The sequence below is a fragment of the Mus caroli genome, unplaced genomic scaffold (assembly GCF_978045245.1).
Source record: "Mus caroli unplaced genomic scaffold, Mus_caroli_1 scaffold_17, whole genome shotgun sequence".
In the NCBI taxonomy this organism is placed as follows: Eukaryota; Metazoa; Chordata; class Mammalia; order Rodentia; family Muridae; genus Mus; species Mus caroli.
The window spans coordinates 10,150,583-10,169,456 of NW_028227272.1; the positions used below are offsets into that span (position 1 = coordinate 10,150,583).

General features: G+C 45.9%; 1 protein-coding gene across 4 annotated transcripts in view; it reads left to right on the top strand.

The window, feature by feature from the left end:
* Mrtfb (myocardin related transcription factor B) overlaps positions 1–9,867 on the top strand; it is a 167,245-nt gene extending 157,378 nt beyond the window's left edge. For all 4 annotated transcript variants that reach the window (XM_029470662.2, XM_021184572.3, XM_021184573.3 and 1 more), the window contains 4 exons: positions 391–549; positions 824–961; positions 2,033–2,093; positions 4,655–9,867. In XM_029470662.2, the coding sequence (XP_029326522.1) occupies positions 391–549; positions 824–961; positions 2,033–2,093; positions 4,655–5,190 (894 nt within the window). In that variant the 3' untranslated portion in view covers positions 5,191–9,867. The remainder of the gene's footprint in view (positions 1–390; positions 550–823; positions 962–2,032; positions 2,094–4,654) is intronic.
* The last annotated feature ends 9,007 nt before the right edge of the window (positions 9,868–18,874 follow it).

The following is an 18,874-nucleotide window of genomic DNA, read 5'->3' on the forward strand; positions in this document are numbered from 1 at the left end:
AAGCTACAGAGAAGGCTGCACTGAGTACAGAGCCATGCAGGCCACCCTCTGAGCTGGATCAGTGATGGGGCAGAGAGAGCAACATCCTGAGATATCCAAAGAGATGATGTACGTGGGTGGGAGGCAGAACCCTATATCCAGGAAGGGGACCAGATCACCTCAGTGAGCAAGGAAAACTGCTTTAGCCATCTCCCATAAGATACTGTCTACATGGCACCCAAACTCCACCAGTGTCTGCAGATCTAGTCCTGTTGGCAGCTGCCTTCTTGTCTCCCACTGTCCATGATTGCCTCCATGCTCCCGGCAGAGAGCCTGTGGCCCACTAACCTAGAAGGTGGAGTTGTGAGCCTCTGCTCTAAAACATGGGTTTTCTTAAATTCACGGTCACAGGTCTTCACAAACTCGACACCAAACACAGTTCTTCAGTATCAGAGGCAGCCTGGCCCAACGAACCAGCAGCCCTTTGTCAGTAAGACCTCTAACCCTGCTCTTCAATCCAGAAGTGCCCCACTTGCACCCCTGCAAAATGGACCTAGCCTAGCCAGTAAGGTAAGTCATAGTGACAACAGCATTACAGTGCTGTCTGCTGCCCTACAGTTGTGCTAGCTGCCCTACAGCTGTGCTGTCACCTGTAGTGTTTGGTGACCAGTGCTGGTTCTGCAGGATGAACAGACAGTGACTTACATTCCTGCTCGGCCAACAGTTGTCAGCTGCCCAGTGTTTGGGATTCTGAGCCACTATGGATAGAACAGCACAGCTGAGTCACTGCAGGGACACATGGCTGGCCCGGAACTAACAAGTCTTTCTCCCTTGTTTGAGGCAGCCTAGCTCACCACCCCCACCCCAGCAGTTTGTTGTTCAGCACTCTTTGTTTGCAACCCCAATCACGAAGACAAAAGATCCACCTCGATATGAGGAAGCCATCAAGCAGACACGCAGCACACAGCCAGCCCTTCCAGAGGTAAGTGTGGTCACAGTCATACCCCCGCACATTTCAGGGCTTCCTCAGATTGTGCCCAATTCTCTGTGAAAACACAGAGAAGACAGCTGGAAGCTTTATATTTTATCTAGCTGTTTCCAATTGCCTATGAAGACTCTAAGCCTTGAATACTTGCCTACAGCAACTGTTGGGAGCCACAGTGATGGTGGGATCTCAGGCGAGGTGTGTGTCTCTCCTTGGAGCCCTCCTGGGTCCACTGAACAGAGTGAGGGCTCTCAGTTACAAACTCCTCCAAACCCTACCTCTCCAAAGCTCCCTTTCACAGCTGAGGACTTCCTTGTGAGAAAGGATCATATAGCCTCCCAGAGGACCTGAGGAATACACCTGACAGGAGGACACAGAGGATCCAAGCAAGAACTCACAGCAAGTGGCCAGACCTGTGTGTAGCCCGTGCCCCGTACTCTGTGGCTACTTGTCAGTCTATTATCATCATGGCCAGAAGCAAGGCAGCAAAGGCAGACATGGTACTGGAGAAGTAGCCAAGAGCTCTACCTCTGGTTCCCTAGGCAGTAGAGAAAGAATGAGCCTCTGAGCCTGGCTTGAGCTTATGAAATCCTAAAACTCACCCTTAGTAACACACCTACTCCAACAAAGCCACAGGTCTTAGTCTTTTCAAATAATGCCACTCCCTGTGAGCCAGTGAAGATCATTTTTATTCAGACCACCACATGTGTAACTTACATGCCAAATAAACCTCAGTGGTAAAAACATGTGCACAGTGTGCTCATCTGAGATATATCAATTCTTGCTGAATGCAGATTGACTCAGACACTCTTTGAATAAAGTATTAGACACCTCCCAAGGTGTCATTCAGTAAAAGCAGGGCACATGCAAGTCACAGCGCTGGCTTCTTCCTTAACTCTTAGTTGGCCTATCATGCTGTGGTGTTTTGGCTTAAATATCTTCATTTCCCAAGCAACTTGGCTGTTTTCTAGACTATCAAATGTTAGAGTAAAACCAAGGCTCAGTGGACCCCTCGGTGAAGTACCCCTGGTGCAGGCAGGCGGCTAACTCTGTTCTCCTTGGCTGCAGGTTTCCAGTGTGCACAGTCAGCAGATGGATGACCTCTTTGACATCCTCATAAAGAGTGGAGGTAGGTCAAAGGCTGGAAACAAGCCCAAGGGAAGCAGTGTCATACCACAGGCCTAGGGCAGCCTTCCTCTAAAGCCAGATGTTGTCTTGGAAACTGAGAAACATCCAGTTCTAACAAACCTGCTCAAGCTAGGCCATTAAACCACATAAGACAGGAAAGAAAGCCCTTTGGCTCCACACTGAGGATGGCATGATGTTAGATCCCCATAGCTGTCACCTGGAAAAAAGGAAAGATGTCTCACACATTAGAGCTGGGCCAGCAAAGCATGTTCTATGCACCAATCTCATGGAGTGAGAACTTTCCAATAACTTAGCCTGGGCTCCCTCTGGTGGTTGTTCTATTAAAATTCAGAGTCCGTCATACATCAGGGCTACAGATATTACTCAATGGGTAAAGGTGCTTGCTGCCAAGCTTAGTGACCTGAGTTTGATACCCAGAATCCACACCATGGAAGAGAACTAACCCCCACAAGTTGTTCTCTGACCTCCACATACATGCTGTGGTAGCATGCATACACAAAAGTAATAAACTGTAGTTAAAAATAAAGTAAGCCAGCCGGGCAGTGCTGGTGCACGCCTTTAATCCCAGCACTTGGGAGGCAGAGGCAGGCGGATTTCTGAGTTCGAGGCCAGCCTGGTCTACAGAGTGGGTTCCAGGACAGCCAGGGCTATACAGAGAAACCCTGTCTCGAAAAACCAAAATAATAAAGTAAGCCATCATTTACAGTATGTTGTCTTTAAACCAGACGTTAGCCAAAAGGAAAAAAAAACAAAAAAGGCTGCCTCAGCTCACGTGCCTTTACAAGTAAGCAAGAATCAGTTTTTCAGAAACTTCCTGGGATAGTTGCAGCCCAGTGGCAGAGCACTGCAATACAAATGTGAACTATCATCCTGGCATATCACATACGCACCTATGTGCATATGTGTATACGTATGTGTGCATGCACAAGGTCCTACGGTGAAAGAAATCAAGAGTTTGAAGTAGTAATTACTATTTCTCCATCTGTATTGAACACATCTGACAGACGCTGATGCCCTGAGCAGAGTCCATGGCATAGTGAAGGACATTGCCATCTGCATGTGGGCCACATGAATAAGTGAAAGTCTGCTGCGAACTATATTGGTCTTTGAGAATATGTTAAACTGAAAACTTGGGAATTAAAAAATAAATGTGTATTTAAAAATCAGACATGTAGTTTTTGCTCAGTCTGATAAAGATAAGGTTTTTCCCAGTGATAATACTTTGGGGCTGAGGAGATGGTTCAGCAGTTCAATGACTGCTCGTCCCAGGGATTCAGGTTCAATTCCCAGCACCACATGGTGAATCACAACTGTTTGTAACTCCAGTCCTAGGAGGACTCCATCGCCCTCTTGTGGCCTCCATGAGTACTGCACACACATAGTACACAGACACACATGCAGACAAAATACCCAGATACACTGAGCTTTTGAGTTTATGGTTCATTAATTCTTTCACCTACTGTATTTTCAGAAAGATGAGAGAGAATCTTAACATGATGGCACACACATTTAATCCCAGGACTCGAGAGGCAGAGATAGGCAGAGTTCTCCAAGTTCCAAGCAGCCTGGTCCACATACTGAGTTCTAAATCAGCCAAGTCTACACAAAACAAGAAGCCATCTCAAAACAACAGTGGAGGAAGTTATTAAAATTCATCTATGTGAGCACTAGTCTGTCCATAACAGAAGGCCTGTTGGTTTGCTGTTTGCCCTATTAAGGAGTCAATATGATCACGTAGGGAGATGACTCCCTCAGTGTGCCAGGCAAGCCTGAGGACCTGAGCTTGGTTCCCCCCAGAACACAATAACAATGCCTATAATCCTGGTGTTGGAGAGGGGAGGACAAGTGGATCCTTGGGGCTTGATGGTCAGCCATTGGGGAAGATGACCCCATCCCAAAACGTAGGGCTAGTTAGCTCTGAAGAAGACATTTGCATCTATCTCTGCCTTACACACAGAGAGCCACAAAAAATTAAATAGATTGGGACTGGAAAGATGGTTCAACACATAAGAACACGTTCTGCTCTTGCTGAGGGCTAGAATTTGGTTCTTACCACCCATTTTGGATTCACAAATACCTGTAATGCTAGCTTGGGATCAGACACCCTCTGCTGGCCTCCATGGGTTCCTACACACAACACGTTCACACACATGTATTCATAAGTAAAAATTAATTTTTAAGAATAAATTAAATAACTAATTGGTACTTATTAAGCTATTTACCTAATTGTCCAAAGTTCAGATAACTCAGAACAAGAATTGAGAGCAGTGGCTGACCCGCCTCACCTTAAGGAAGAAGGGCAAAGGAGGCGACTTCAGCCTTGCGTTATTGATAAGGTGCACTGTGTCTGTTTTTTAACTTTCTAGACTGTATTGACAAACTGAAATACCATCCAACTATAATGACTTTTTTAAATTAAATTTAAAAAGAATTAGAGCATGCTGTCTCTGCCTCTAAGATGTAAGAAAGGATGACAGAATAGTCACTAATATAGTTCAATGGCAGCAAATACTTACTAACACCATCAATTCTTCTGCACAGAGATTTCCTTCCCAATAAAAGAAGAGCCTTCTCCAATTTCCACGATGAAACCAGTGACAGCCAGCATCACCACAATGCCAGTCAATACCGTGGTATCTCGACCACCGCCCCAGGTCCAAATAGCACCACCTGTATCCTTAGAACCTGTGAACAGTTTATCTGCCAGCTTAGAGAACCAGCTAGAAGCCTTTTTGGATGGCACTTTGCCCTCGGCCACTGACACTGCCCCACTGCAGAACAGCAGTGAGGATAGAGAGTCGTTCTCTCTGATCGAGGATCTGCAGAACGACTTGCTGAGTCATTCCAGCATGCTGTACCAGTCTCACTCTCCCATGGAGACCTCTGAGACCCAGTTGGTGTCAGGGACCCCCTGTCTATCTCTTGACCTGTCAGACTCCAACCTGGACAACATGGAGTGGCTAGACATTACCATGCCCACCACATCCTCCGGGCTCACTCCTCTGAGTACCACTGCGCCAAGCATGTTCTCTGCTGATTTTCTGGACCCACAGGACCTGCCACTGCCATGGGACTAAGGTCACAGGTCTCTTGTTTCAGAGCTCGTGAGATTTGGAAACATGGAAACAATCCTGAGAGGCCAGTGTTTATAGCTGGAGCCATAGCTGCACTGTCGAAGTTAAAATACATCGTCACAGACAAAAAGGAAGACCACAGCCTGGAAGCCAAGTATGAAAGACTCCACAGAGACAGTTGTATGCAGAGCCCTTGTGAAATGCCTTAGATAAAGCCAAAGGTCAGGAAGTGGCACTAGGCTCTGGTCATCAGCCACCTTTTATCCTCTGTGGTCACCTCATGGCCCTAATAAGAGGCAAGCAGCTCAACTTGAAACACCAGGCCACCCAGAAGGGAGGGAGGGGAAGAGCCACTGCACATGTGCTCCTTAGAGTGGCCTACGGCAGATCAATAGCAAGGGCAGAGGCACTTGAGCACTCTGGGCAGCCAGCAGCAGCTTCCAGCCAGAGGCTCTGATTCCCATTTTGAAATCTGCGTGATTGTGTGATGTCATAGGTCATTTTGTGAATTTGGGAATCAAAATGAACATTTTACCATCAACACATGTCTACAAGATACTGTCACACAAGAGCCCAGCGTATAGAGTCCAGATACATTGATAGTGCTGCAGCTTCCCCAGTGGCCTTGGGTGAATAAGGTTGATTCTCCTGTGATGTTAGACATTGGAATGTGCTTTGACCTTGTGACCTCTACAGTCTTTGGTAGAGTAAAAAGATGGCGTCAACTGGTCCTACTTGTAATAAGTCAGATATCTCTAGAGTACTGAGCCACACAGTGTCTCCATCTTTGAAGACTTGCCGACAGACTCTCTCAGGTGACCATGCCCATCTCAAAGAACCAAAAAAGGCTTCAGCATGAAATTCCTTCTCAACTTAATGAGTTAATGGAAGGTGTGGGCCTTGAGCACAGGTTAGACCAACCCCCTGTCATCAGCTCCCTGGTTCTCATTGCATAGGCTTGTAACTGCCTGCTCTCAGTTGTTCTCAAGTCTAAGCCTAAAAAACTGGAGGTTTTATTCCTCTTTTTCCCCTTGATCCGTAACAGAAAAGTTATGTTTATCAAGTGATTTAAGAATTGTTTAAGATGCCAACTGCCACAGAATTTCCACAACTCTTGATCTAGTGATTTAGTTATTGACAAATTGTAAATAACTGACCAGAGTATGGGATTTTTATTCAGTGACAGCCCTCATCCTATCCCCTTCCCATCCCCTTTAACCTGAGCCCGGTGGGCTTCCTACATCAATCCACGTGTCTCTTCCACAGCACATCCAGGCAGTATCCTGACCCAGCATCTAAAGAGAACCTTAATCATTTCTGAGGAGGTTTTACCCCAGTGATCAAAATGGTCCCTTTTCCTGGCTTTAACCTCTGACAAACAGTGCTCTCTCAACTGAAGTTTGGCATTCTGATGGGCAGGGCCCACTGAGCTCAGGTAATCCTCTTGTTTAGAATCTGGTAGGTCTGTATTGGGAGGCACCAACACTCGAGTAGATGGATCCTGTCATCTGACCAAGCCTCCTGAGGTCGGCTCTGCTGCACAGCTGCATGTGCCGCAGCTGAGGACCTGGGAAGGCGTGCTCCCCGTGGCAATGTCAGCTCTAGGTTTTGGTGGAGAGCTTTAGTCCTTTCTCTCCAGCTTTGAGTGTCCACTTAAAGTAGTATCAAGTATCAGTGGGTTTCTCGAAGCCCATAATTACTATTAGTGTGTTTTCTCCTGTAGAAGAGTTGTGAGTAGACACAACATTCTAGCCCTCAAGTCCCTTCTATTGCTTTTTAAGTTATTTTGAAGCTTGCCACGGGAAAGACAATCTCCAAACACAGTGGGTACAGAGGAGGTCATCTCAGTTGTTCATGTGCCCATCCCATCCAGCCTTCAGTCCATCAGGATCCCTCCCATTTCTTAAGAAGGCAAGGGGCCTCCAGCCAGTGGCTTCACAGCCAACTCCCTCACAGCATTCCTTGCCCTAGTCCCCTGGCTCGAGCATCCTGTAGGTACATGTGACACCAGTGACATGAGCGACACTTGCTAGACCTCTTGCACACGTTCTGGACAAACGTGGGCATCTTTCCCATAGGCTCACATCAATGTGTCATGACCAAAGACCGCTCTATAAAAAGGCCTCTTGACCTAGTCCTAGACCACAGTGAGTGCATTGGAAATGGTGTGAATCTGAAGACGAATTTGTTGTTTAAAGTTAGTTTCAGGCCAGCAAGATGACTCAGCAGGTCAGGCCTGCCAACAAGCCTGAGAGGCTGAGCTTGAGCCCCAGAGCCCATGTGGTAGAAGGACAGAACTGACCCCCAAAAGTTGTGCTCTTATCTCTATATACAGAGACACCTGCAAATAGGTGTACAGTTATTTCACAGCCATTAAAACACAGGTCAGAGAGCCCATTAAGTTCCCACTTGTATGTACAGGGTACACGTGTAGTGTAGGCTTCTGTTTGTATCATGTTGCCAAGAAAATTCCTCTTAGAAGCCTAGAGTGTCTCAGTAGTGTCCAACCCCAGTCTCCCTCTTCTGCAGCATCCCAGTGTGGTGGTATCAACTTGACTTTCTGAGGTACAGACTTCCAGTTGTCTTACCATGGTAGGAGGAGTGGAAATAATTGCACCATGGCTTCTAGAAAGCTGACGTGGCTGTGACGTTTCAGCAAGGCCTCTCTCGGAAGCCTCTGAGGCTGCGGCAGTACTCCCTCAGGCATGCAGTCAGCACACAGGCACCCTGAGTCATGCAGCTTTTTGCTCACATATCATCTCCGTTCATTTCACACAGGTATTTTCTAAGACTTAGACTTTCTTTTCAAAAGCTCCATGGTTCTTTGACCACATGCTATACTCCAGATAGCCAGGTCTGCTCTTGCAGAGTCTGGGAAATGGGGCAGTGTTGTCACCCTGCGCAGTCAGCGACGGGTGGGTAAGAGGGTCACCAGAGTGGACTGGAGCCTCAAGAGCCACTTTTCCAGGCAGCAAGGCTGTTCTCATAGTTACTGTAGTAGTCTGTGCAGTGACAGCTGAGGAGGTAGCTGTCCCTCCAGGCAGGGCAGCCATTTTACTTTCCACAGCAGACCTGGCTCTGGGAAGTGGCCAAGAGGAGACCCATCTTATCTACACCCTGAACTGTTCCCACAGTGGCCAGTTGCAGAAGTTCTTTCTGGTAGAAGGCTGGGGACTCCATTGCCACCAGGATTTGCAGAGAAAGCTGAGAGTGGCTGTTGAATTCTGCCAGCAGAGCAACCAGGTCAGGGCCAGCAAAGTCAAGCATCCTCGCCGGCCTCTGTCCATCACATCACACAACACACACAACACTGGGGATATTAAGTACACAGGGACCCACTGCTGCAGAGGACCATTAACTCCAGGCTATCCCGGCACTCTAACTGGAAGGCAGGGCAGGTTTATCAGGGAACACCGCTTGTGCTCACAGGAGTGTTTGGAGAGCATCATCGTGAACATTCAGCTAATTGTAAAAGATCTCTGTCAAAACTGGAAAGTAGCAGTTCTGATCTAGTCATTTTTGTTTCCTGGTTCAAACCTTCGATCTCTTTCATTTAAACAGTCTCTGGGCTCTGTTTTTATTTGTCCGGTGACTGGGAGTGAGCAGGTTGTTTTTCCCAAAGTGCCCCTGTGTCTTTTAGTTACAGCCTACGGTTCAAAAAGCTGCACGTGTTTACAAGAAGCTCTTACCCTCCACTCAGGCCAATGGCTCTGGGGGGTGGAGGTGTCCCAAGCTTGTGACAGCAGCTTGGCAATCTCAGATCTACTAGGTGCTGTCTGGAATCATCGGAGACACTGGCAGTGAAAGGGAAGCTTTATGCCAACGCCCAAGACAAAGCTTTAGCAAGTGGACAGACTCACTGGAAAGCCGCCCAGTTCTCTTACCTCGACTTTCTGCTGTGAGGAACCCACCCACCGACGGAAGAGGAAGGTTTAGAAAAGGGTTTGGATCCATCAAAAGCACTTGACCTCAAGAAACCATTAGTAATCCAAAATGTTTAAAGGAACCAAAGGCATCGCCAGGTATTTGCCAAAAGCAGCCACTTTTAAATTTTGAGACTAATGTGTTCTCAAGTCAGACCCCAAAAGGTTCCATCTAAGGTTATAATTTTCACAGAGATGTAGATATTTCTTACTTGTTTTCCTGTAAAATAGCATAGAGCTGTTTTGTTGGTTTAAGAATAACATTCTTGGTAGCAACGCTGAATTATTTTCTTGTTTGTCAAGGTTAGTTATCTGTTGCTTGCAATGGACACGCAGGTGTTTCTCTTCTTTTCATCTTCACATAATGTCTTAGCATCTCACTTCCTGACAAGAAAGGAGAAAACACCATGCTTGCTGAAGCACTTGTTTAATGAACAGAAAATCATGGCAATCGGGGGTCCATTCGTGTGTTGCCTTTATGTTGTTTTTAAAAGACAAACCATGATGCCTTTGTACTTGCTGTTTGCACCCCTGACTCGATTCTGTACTGTGTCCGAATGCCATACATTTGCACTTGTACTGTACATAGGCGATGCAGACTGTATTTTTATATGTGTGCGCATTTATCATTGGATCTTTTGTACATAGTGGCAGTATTGTAGCTGATCGGGAAATGTTTGATATCTCAGCAATTTTGCATTTTTGTGTCTCAAATAAAAAAAAACATTTTGATGTACCATGATTTTGTGTGTGCAGAGAAATACACTGTAGGTGCTGTAGACTTGTGAGATGGAGCAGCCTCTGGCAGGACAGCATCTTCAGAATAACTCCCAGCCAAACAGCAAGAGGGCCAGCAGAAAGTAGGCTGTTCACCTCATGTCCTCACACAGCAGAAGCTCACAGGTGCCCACTAACCTCAGCCTGACTATCTAGACATGCTCTGTTCTCCACAGAATCAAGAACCACTGAGTAAGAGACATTAAACTATGTGGTCCTTGCTACAGCATGGACACACAGTGTCCACAGTGAGAGCTCCTCTCTGATGGCAACAACCACACCAACAAAACTTCCACACACCCAGAACTGAGTCCTTCAGTTCAGCAAAGTCTCAAAAGCACCTACCTACATACAAGAACTTTATGGTCCATATAGAATGATCTTTAGAAGTTAGTAAGTAGGGGAGAGGCATTTCAGCCGCAAGCCCATGGTTAAATCAGACAATGTTTTGTTGTGTGTAACTTTGCTCTACCTTCCTTTGCTCCGGGAAGGGGTGCTTACCAGCCCCCACCCAGTTTCCCTTGAATACACAGATAAAAAATACACCCACAGTTGTTCCTTTTCAACTTACCTTCTTGGCAAATTGCTGGGCACCACTATCTCCCACCAGGAAAAGCCTGCCCTTATCAATTTCTTATCTCCATCTCTCCACTTGCCCTAAACGTCTGTGGCTAGTCCCATCTAGCCCTGCCAAACATCCCTGACCACCCGCTTGTAGTAGTGGCCACAGGCCCCACCTCCTCCTGAGACCTCACATGGCTGCTGTGTTCTCCCTCCAAAGCATAGCAAAACTCCTTCCTTGCATCTTTTTAATCCGGGGACCTGGAAGTCCCGCCAGTACCTTCTGCCCAACATATTGGCCCATGGGTTTCTTTACTGATAGATCAAGAACCAATTGAGGAACAGGACCTTAGCATCAATCAAAACTACCCTTACAATGTTTAACTCCCCTCTTGAATTAGAAGAAACCAAAAGGTGGTAAGCTTAGTTGACAGTGACAATTGATGTGACTATATGTGTGACAGAGGAGGCTGGTCAACAGTTGCAGAAGATAGTTACCTGTGTATCTTGGGTGCAAGAGAACAGTAAACAAATTAGTGAACTGTCTGCAGTGTCCCACTTATTACAGATGCCCCTGCCTGTAGGATGATACTTTACCTGAAACAAAACTGGAACACTAGGGGTAGGTTTCAAGAGGAAACTTGGATGAGGGCAGATTCCCTGGAGACCAACTGTGCCCTGCCTTCTCTGCAAGGCAGTGAGCTCAGCACTGGGGTTGCCCTGTGGGAAGGGATCCACAAAGGAAGCACCCAGAAATTGGGGCTGGGCCTATAGGAGACCACAGGCTCTAGGGCTACTGGCCTGAGGCAGTAGAATCCCCCACAAATCACTGGTTTTTTGTTTGTTTTTATGTTTGTTTTCTGGTAGTACTGAGCTTTAGAAAGTCTGAGGTATTGGGCAAAGTCTGCTGAGTATATTAGGAGCCTTCAGCGCCAAAGCTTTACAGTGATGGCTGCTAATTGATAATGGCTACATTGTCACAGATGGCTAGTGTGGCGGTTTGTATATGCTTGGCCGAGGTAGTGGCACTATTAGGAGGTATGGCCTTGTTGGAGTAGGTGTAGGCTTGTCAGAGGAAGTGTGTCACTGTGGGGGTGGGCTTTGAGACCCTCCTAGCCACGTGAGAGTGAATCTTCTCCTGGTTTCCTTTGGATGAAGATGTAGAACTCCAGCACTCTGCCTGCAGGGATGCTGCTGTGTTTCCTGGCTTGATGATAATAGACTGAACCTCAAAACCTGTAAGCCTGCCCCAATTAAATGTTGTCCTTTATAAGTGTTCTTGGTCATGCCGTCTTACACAGCAGTAAAAACCCTTACTAAGACAGCTAATCCACGTGATATCCAAGCAGTATCGAAGACAGGAGGCTCATCAAGATGCTTGGACACCAGAGGTAATCAACAGTTTCACCTGACCCCATAATTCTGGGCGTTCCCATTCTCTCATCCTCCTATAGTAGCAGCTGCTGCTGTCTCCTCCACCCCCACCCCAGAACCCCAAAGTTCTCTCTGCATGTCTCTCTCTCTCCCTATCTCTCTCTGTCTCTGAGTGTCTCTCTATGCCTACCTATCTCTGCTGCCCTCTCACCCCTCTTCCTTTCCTCTCTCCCTCTCTTCCTTTCCTCAAGTAGTCATGCAAGAGTCTGAGAAATCGCTGAAGACCCCAGACTCAGTGTGCAAAGACAAAGAGCACTTATTCTGCAGAAGCATCCAGTATGCAGGGGTCAACCATTCTCTAAAATAGCAACCCCGGACAAAGGCATGCATGCAGGCCTTCTTATAGGGAACCAGGGGAACTCTCTATAAGAATTGGGTAATCTAAAATTTCATTGGTGGGTGCTGGGGAAGTGGTCAGTGGTCTGCATTCCTATGTCATGAACGTTTAACCATAGGATGAGATAGGGCTGCCCAGCAGAGATGGCCCATTCTGAGATAAGCTATTTCCCCATTTTTATGGTTATCCCCAGGGTGTTCTTTGGAAGGGGGTTTTCTGGATTTTATGGTCTGTTCCTGGAGCTGGTATCTTACGGTCTTTTTTTGAAATCAGGCCTGGTTCTTAAATGGAGACAAATGGTGTTTATGTCATCCTTTCAGTCACATGTAATTTAATTCTCCTAGATTCACTTCCCAAGTGCCAGGATTACAGCCATATGTCACTGCACCCAAAGTATGTAGTACTGGAGATGCCAGGCAAGCACCCTACAAGCTGAGCTGAGCTACATCCCACCTCTCCTTGCTATTTTCAGACAGGGTCTCACTAAGTTGACCTGACTGGTCCTACACTCGTTCTGCATACAAGACTGGTCTTGAACTTGCTGAGCAGCAGGGTTCCAGGCCACCTGGGGTGCCAGTCAGACCTCAATGGTTCTGCTGGGTGCCAGTTTTAATATTCACAGGACTCAGAAGCCTAGTCATCACAGCCTAGTCATCACAGCCTAGTCGTCACAGCCTAGTCGTCACAGCCTAGTCGTCACAGCCTAGCTTTTCTGTTTGTTTATGTGACAAGAAAGTATGCAAAAATGAGAAAAGAGGCATCTTGCTGAGTTCACCAACTGCTGAAGGCCCCAACTGGTGGGGGTGTGTGTCACAGAGCCTTAGCAGTAATCAGTGAGGACACAGATGCTCCCTGCTCCTGGGGAGCCAGTGGGGACACAGATCCTTCTGTAGGAGTCGATGAATGGTAGCTCTGACTATTACCAAACTAGCCTCAAACCCATGGATATCCACAAACCTCTGCCACCTGAGTACCAGAATCAAATGTCATGCCCAGAAAGAAGGGGCCTTTAATCTAGGTTGATCACTTAGACATAGAGATTTCAGCTTGCAAGACTGCCCAGTGCTGCCAGGGTTGACAATTTAAATTCAATTCCCCAGGACTCATGTAGAGAAAGAAAACCCATTCACAAAATAGATTTGGACTTAAAAAGTTCATACTTTGCAAATACAACTGACTATAGCTTAGTAAACTATGCCAATACTGAGGCTCATCTCAGCCTTGATTAGCCTTCAGCCTTTTTTATGCTGCCTCTGTCTTGCATACACACATTTAATGGATGAACAGATGGATGGATGGATGGATGGATGGATGGATGGATGGATGGATGGGTAAACAAATAAATGTAACTTTAAAGATCTGATAACCAAGATGGCTCACTTGCCCCCAAGCCTGGAAGCCTGAGTTCAATCTCCAGGACCCGTATGGTGGAAGAAGAGAACCAGTTCTCACAAGTTGTCCTCTGACTTCCACATGTGTGTGATGGCACACACACTTAGACAAACACAATTTTAAATATTAGAAAAAACCCACAAGATTTAACTTTCTTCCCTGCCAGAGCCGCAGCTCATTGGCAAAAGTGAACTGAAAAGGTGGGAAGCCACACCAACCAAGGAGAGGCAGAAGACATCAGAAGTGCCAATCTGTGCTTGCAGAAACAAGCTACAACCAAGCTCATCAGAAGAGATCAGTGAGAAGGCCCTGCCCTGAGCGTGCCTGCGGCAACTGATATGATGGAGAGACCTAACTCTTGACATTGTCCTCTGGTCTCTACCAGTGAACCACGGTGGCATGTGCATCCCACATACACCTGTCACACACATCTAAAATCAGTAAGTGAAATCTGACTTTTAATTCACTACCTGTCCCAGGGAATGAGACACTACAAAAATGTAAGGATAGTAAATATTATATGGCAAACACTGACACACCCAATTCCATTTTTTAAAAAACCTACTGAAAATAAATGAAATAAAGTGAAAGCAAGAGCATGTGTGGAACAGTAGTGGATATGCAAGACTTACCTCTCAACAGATCGATCAAAGCACCATAACCACACACACACACACACACACACACACGAGCTTTAGAATACACACTCTCAGCAGCCAAGGAGTTTTCTCTAAAATAGATCATAAGGTAGGCCACAAAGCAAGTCTTAAATACAAAAAAAAAACCAAAAACCTGAAATAACTTCTCATATCTCATCATATAGTGGGTACACCTAGAATTTGATACTCAGAAAACACATTACAGACATGAGACCATTGAACCATACACATTTTCTTTGTAGAGCTGAAGATAAAGCCCAGGCCCTTGTCCATGGGATGCAAGCACGCTGCCCTACCACTGAGCTATATCTCCAGCTTTTGAACACTAGATTCTCACATGATCAGACCATCATTGAAGAAATGAGGGAGGGGGTTTTAAAATATCATAGAGTCCAATGAAAACATAGCATACCTGAAACTCTGGGATAGTTGTGGGTCTGAGGGACTGCATCAGAAAGTCCGACATGTCATGGTGGCGTTCTTTAATCCTAGCACTCAGGAGGCAGAGTCAGGCAGCGCTCTGTGAGTTCAAGGGTAGCCTAGTCTACAGAGTGAATTCCAGAACAAGCCAGGACTACACAGACCAGACTACCCTGTCTGAAAAAAAAAAAAAAAAAAAAAGGCTATACTGCAAATAAATAGCCTGATGGTGCATCCCAGGTCTTGGGAAAACAAGAACAAGCTATACTCTAAAGTATCCGAATGCCAAGAGTTACTGAAGAATCAATGAAAACCAACATAAAGCATCAGTGGAATGCTGAGTCAGATCTTTGAAAAGATGAAGATTAACAAGCGCTTAACCACAACAACCAAGAAAGAGACAAGATAACAAAATCAGAAACACAAAGGGGTACACTACAAACAGAGGTGAAACTCTCAGGGAGGTCTTTAACAACTTCTAAGAAAAATCTAGAAGAATTTTCTAGACGCACACAGCCTATCAAAACCAATCGAAGAAGACATAAGTGAACAGATCTCCAGCTAGCAACAAGACTGAATCAGTAACTAAGAGACTCTCAGGGCTCTGCTTGGCTGCTGAGAGTGTGTATTCTAAAGCTCGTGTGTGTGCGTGTGTGCGTGTGTGTGTGTGTGTGTGTGTGTGTGTGTGGTTATGGTGCTTTGATCGATCTGTTGAGAGGTAAGTCTTGCATATCCGCTACTGTTCCACACATGCTCTTGCTTTCACTTTATTTCATTTATTTTCAGTAGGTTTTTTTAAAAATGGAATTGGGTATGTCAGTGCAGTGTCTGTAAAATGATTGCAGCTCAAGCATGAGGACCTAAGTTCATCCCCAGAATCAATGTAAGAGCTGAATGTTCAGGTACACACACTCGTAACCCCAGAGGCAGAGAGAAGAGAGGCCTAGGGCTCACTGGCCAGCCAGTCCAGTAAGAGACCTTGTCTCAAAAAACAGAGCACAACTCGTGAGGCTGACCTCTGGCCTGCACACACACACACACACACACACACACACATACACTGCATATGTTCGTGCACATGAGCACATACACATGTCTCCTAACAATGCCCAAGAGTGGACTGAGTTGCTTGCTGGATCCCACTGGACCTTTAAAGAGGAACTCGCAGCAGCACGCATTGAATTGTTCTATAAACAAGAAAGGAAGGCCATTGCAGAGCTCCTGATATAAGCCTACTTGTGGAGCAAGGAACTGGAAAAGGAAAAGAGGGAGGGAGGAAGGAAGGATGAGAGGGAGAGGGGAAGGGAGGAAAGAAGGGAGGGAGGGAGGGAGGGAGGGAGGGAGGGAGAAGAGAAGCCAGGAAAAAGGAAGGGAGGGAGGAAAAGAGGGAAGGAGGAGAGGGAAGAAGGGAGGGAGAAGAAAGAGGGAGGGAGGGAGGGAAGAGAGGGAAGGAAAGAAAGTTCTGGGGAAGCATGAATACGCACATGGGTCATTTCCCTGATGAACACAGATAGGAAAGTTCTCTATAAAATACTTGCCACACCAGATCCGAAGACACATGAAGAAGTCATCATACCCATCAAGCTGCTTCCACTTCAGAGATGCAGGGACACACACAAGCCAGGATCTATGGAGCATAGCACATGTATGTTCAAGGACAGAAACCACATAAGCATCTCAACAGATGTGAAGAACAAAGTTCAACATCTGTCTTAGTCAGATGTGTCAACATGTGTCAAGTTGACACAAAACTAGCCAGTACAATTGACCCCTTGTCAACTTGACACACAAACATCACTAGTAAGCCTCAACCCTTACATTCTTACTCAACCCCAAGATCTAAATAACTTTAAAAGTCCCACAGTCTTTACATATTCTTAAAATTTCAATCTCTTTAAAATATCCATCTCTTTTAAAATTCAAAGTCCTTTTACAATTAAAAGTCTCTTAACTGTGGGCTCCACTAAAACAGTTTCTTCCTTCAAGAGGGAAAATACCAGGGCACAGTCACAATCAAAAGCAAAAATCAATCTCCAACCAATGTCTGGGATCCAACTCACGATCTTCTGGGCTCCTCCAAGGGCTTGGGTCACTTCTCCAGCCATGCCCTTTGTAGAACACACGTTGTCCTCTAGGCTCCAGATGCCTGTACTCCACTGCTGCTGCTGCTCTTGGTGGTCATCTCATGGTACTGGCATCTCCAAAACACTGCATGACCCCTTCAGTCCTGAGCCTTCAATTGCAACTGAGGCTGCACCTTCACCAATGGCCTTCCATGCCCTCTCACAGTGCCGATCCTCAGCTGCTCTGCATGACCCTTTCATGCCTTCAAAACCAGTACCACCTGGGTGACCCTTACATATTACCAAGTCCCGCTGCAGCAGGAGTACAACCTTGTCTATCTCTGGAACACAGCCTCTTTGTGCTTTCAGAAAACTCTTCCCAGAAGATGTCACCTCAATGATGCTGGTCTCTTCTTAATCACCGCTAATTTCTTAGCTCCAGCTAACCAGCATCAATAGTCCCAGTAATGCAAAGTTTTTGCTTTAGTAGTTCTGGTATCTTGTTAATCACAGCTGATTCTTCAGCCCCAGCTAACCAGAACTATAGAATCTTCACAATCAAAACAGCAATGGCCCTGAAAAGAGTCTTTAATTTTCCCTCTGAAATTTTACAAGCCAGGCCTCCATCTTCTGCACTGTTCTCAACATTATCTTCCAAGCTCCTACAAAACATCTGACAGAGCTCTTAACAATGAATGGATATTCAAGCCCAACCTTCCAAAGTCCTTCCACAGTCCTCCCCAAAACATGGTCAGGTTGTCACAGGAATACCCCACTCTGCTGGTACCAATTTGTCTTAGTCAGGGTTTCTATTCCTGCACAAACATCATGACCAAGAAGCAAGTTGGGGAGGAAAGGGTTTATTTGGCTTACACTTCCATACTGCTGTTCATCACCAAAGAAGTCAGGACTAGAACTCAAGCAGGTCAGAAAGCAGGAGCTGATGCAGAGGCCATGGAGGGATGTTCTTTACTGGCTTGCTTCCTCTGGCTTGCTCAGCCAACTCTCTTATAGAACCCAAGACTACCAGCCCAGAGATGGTCCCACCCACAAGGGGCCTTTTCCCCTTGCTCACTAATTGAGAAAATGCCTTACAGTTGGATCTCATGGAGGCATTTCTTCAACTGAAGCTCCTTTCTCTGTGATAACTCCAGCTGTCAAGTTGACACAAAACTAGCCAATACAACATCATTTCATAATAAGAGTCCTAGAGAAATTAGGAATAAAAGGGATGTACCCCAACCTAATAAAGGTTTATGTGACAGACTCATCACCAACATAAGCCTAAACAGGAAGGGCTGAAAAGCAGTTCCACTGACACGGGGAATGAGACAGAGATGTTTGCTCTCTCCACTCCTACTCAATGAAGAGCTCAAAGTCCAAGCCAGGGCCACAGGCTGGAGAAAGGAAAGAAACACACGCAGGATGGGAAGGCTTCTGATTACCCTATTTGCAGATATGATCCAATGCCATACTATGTTTAAAAGACTCTAAAACGCAAACAACTAATATACAGGAAATCAGAAAAGCAGTTCCACTCATCACTCACCAAGATAAAATTCCTAGGAATAAGCCTAAACAAGGAAGTACGAGAACCCTACAATTAAAAAAAAACTGTCTAGAAAAATGTCTTTAGATACTAAAATGGAAACACATCTCATGTTCATAAGTTGTGAAAATTAATATTGTAAAAAATGTAAAATTAATATTGTTTTTTTAAAGCACTAACAAAATGAGCTATAGAGTCATGCAATCTTCAAGATTCCAACAAACAATCTTGAAGTTCATATTGAGTAAGAGCCATATGGAGGGACTGCAGGGCCTGACTTCAAAACCACTGAGCCATCTGACAAAACAGAGATGCAGACCATGGATCAGAACAGAGGAGTCAGAGAGCAACCTGAAGCCACAAAGCCACCAATGAAGGGAGCTCGCCCCGCCCCCTCTCTCTCCAAATATCGAATCTGATCAAAATAAAATCTGAAACTTTGACTATACCACAGAATTCATAGGGAAAACATGCCGAGTCCAGGCACAGGCAAGGACATTCTCACAAGGGTTCCAACAGCACAGGAAAGAGTGGCACGGACTGGGAAGTGAGACTGCTTGCCAGATGAAAAG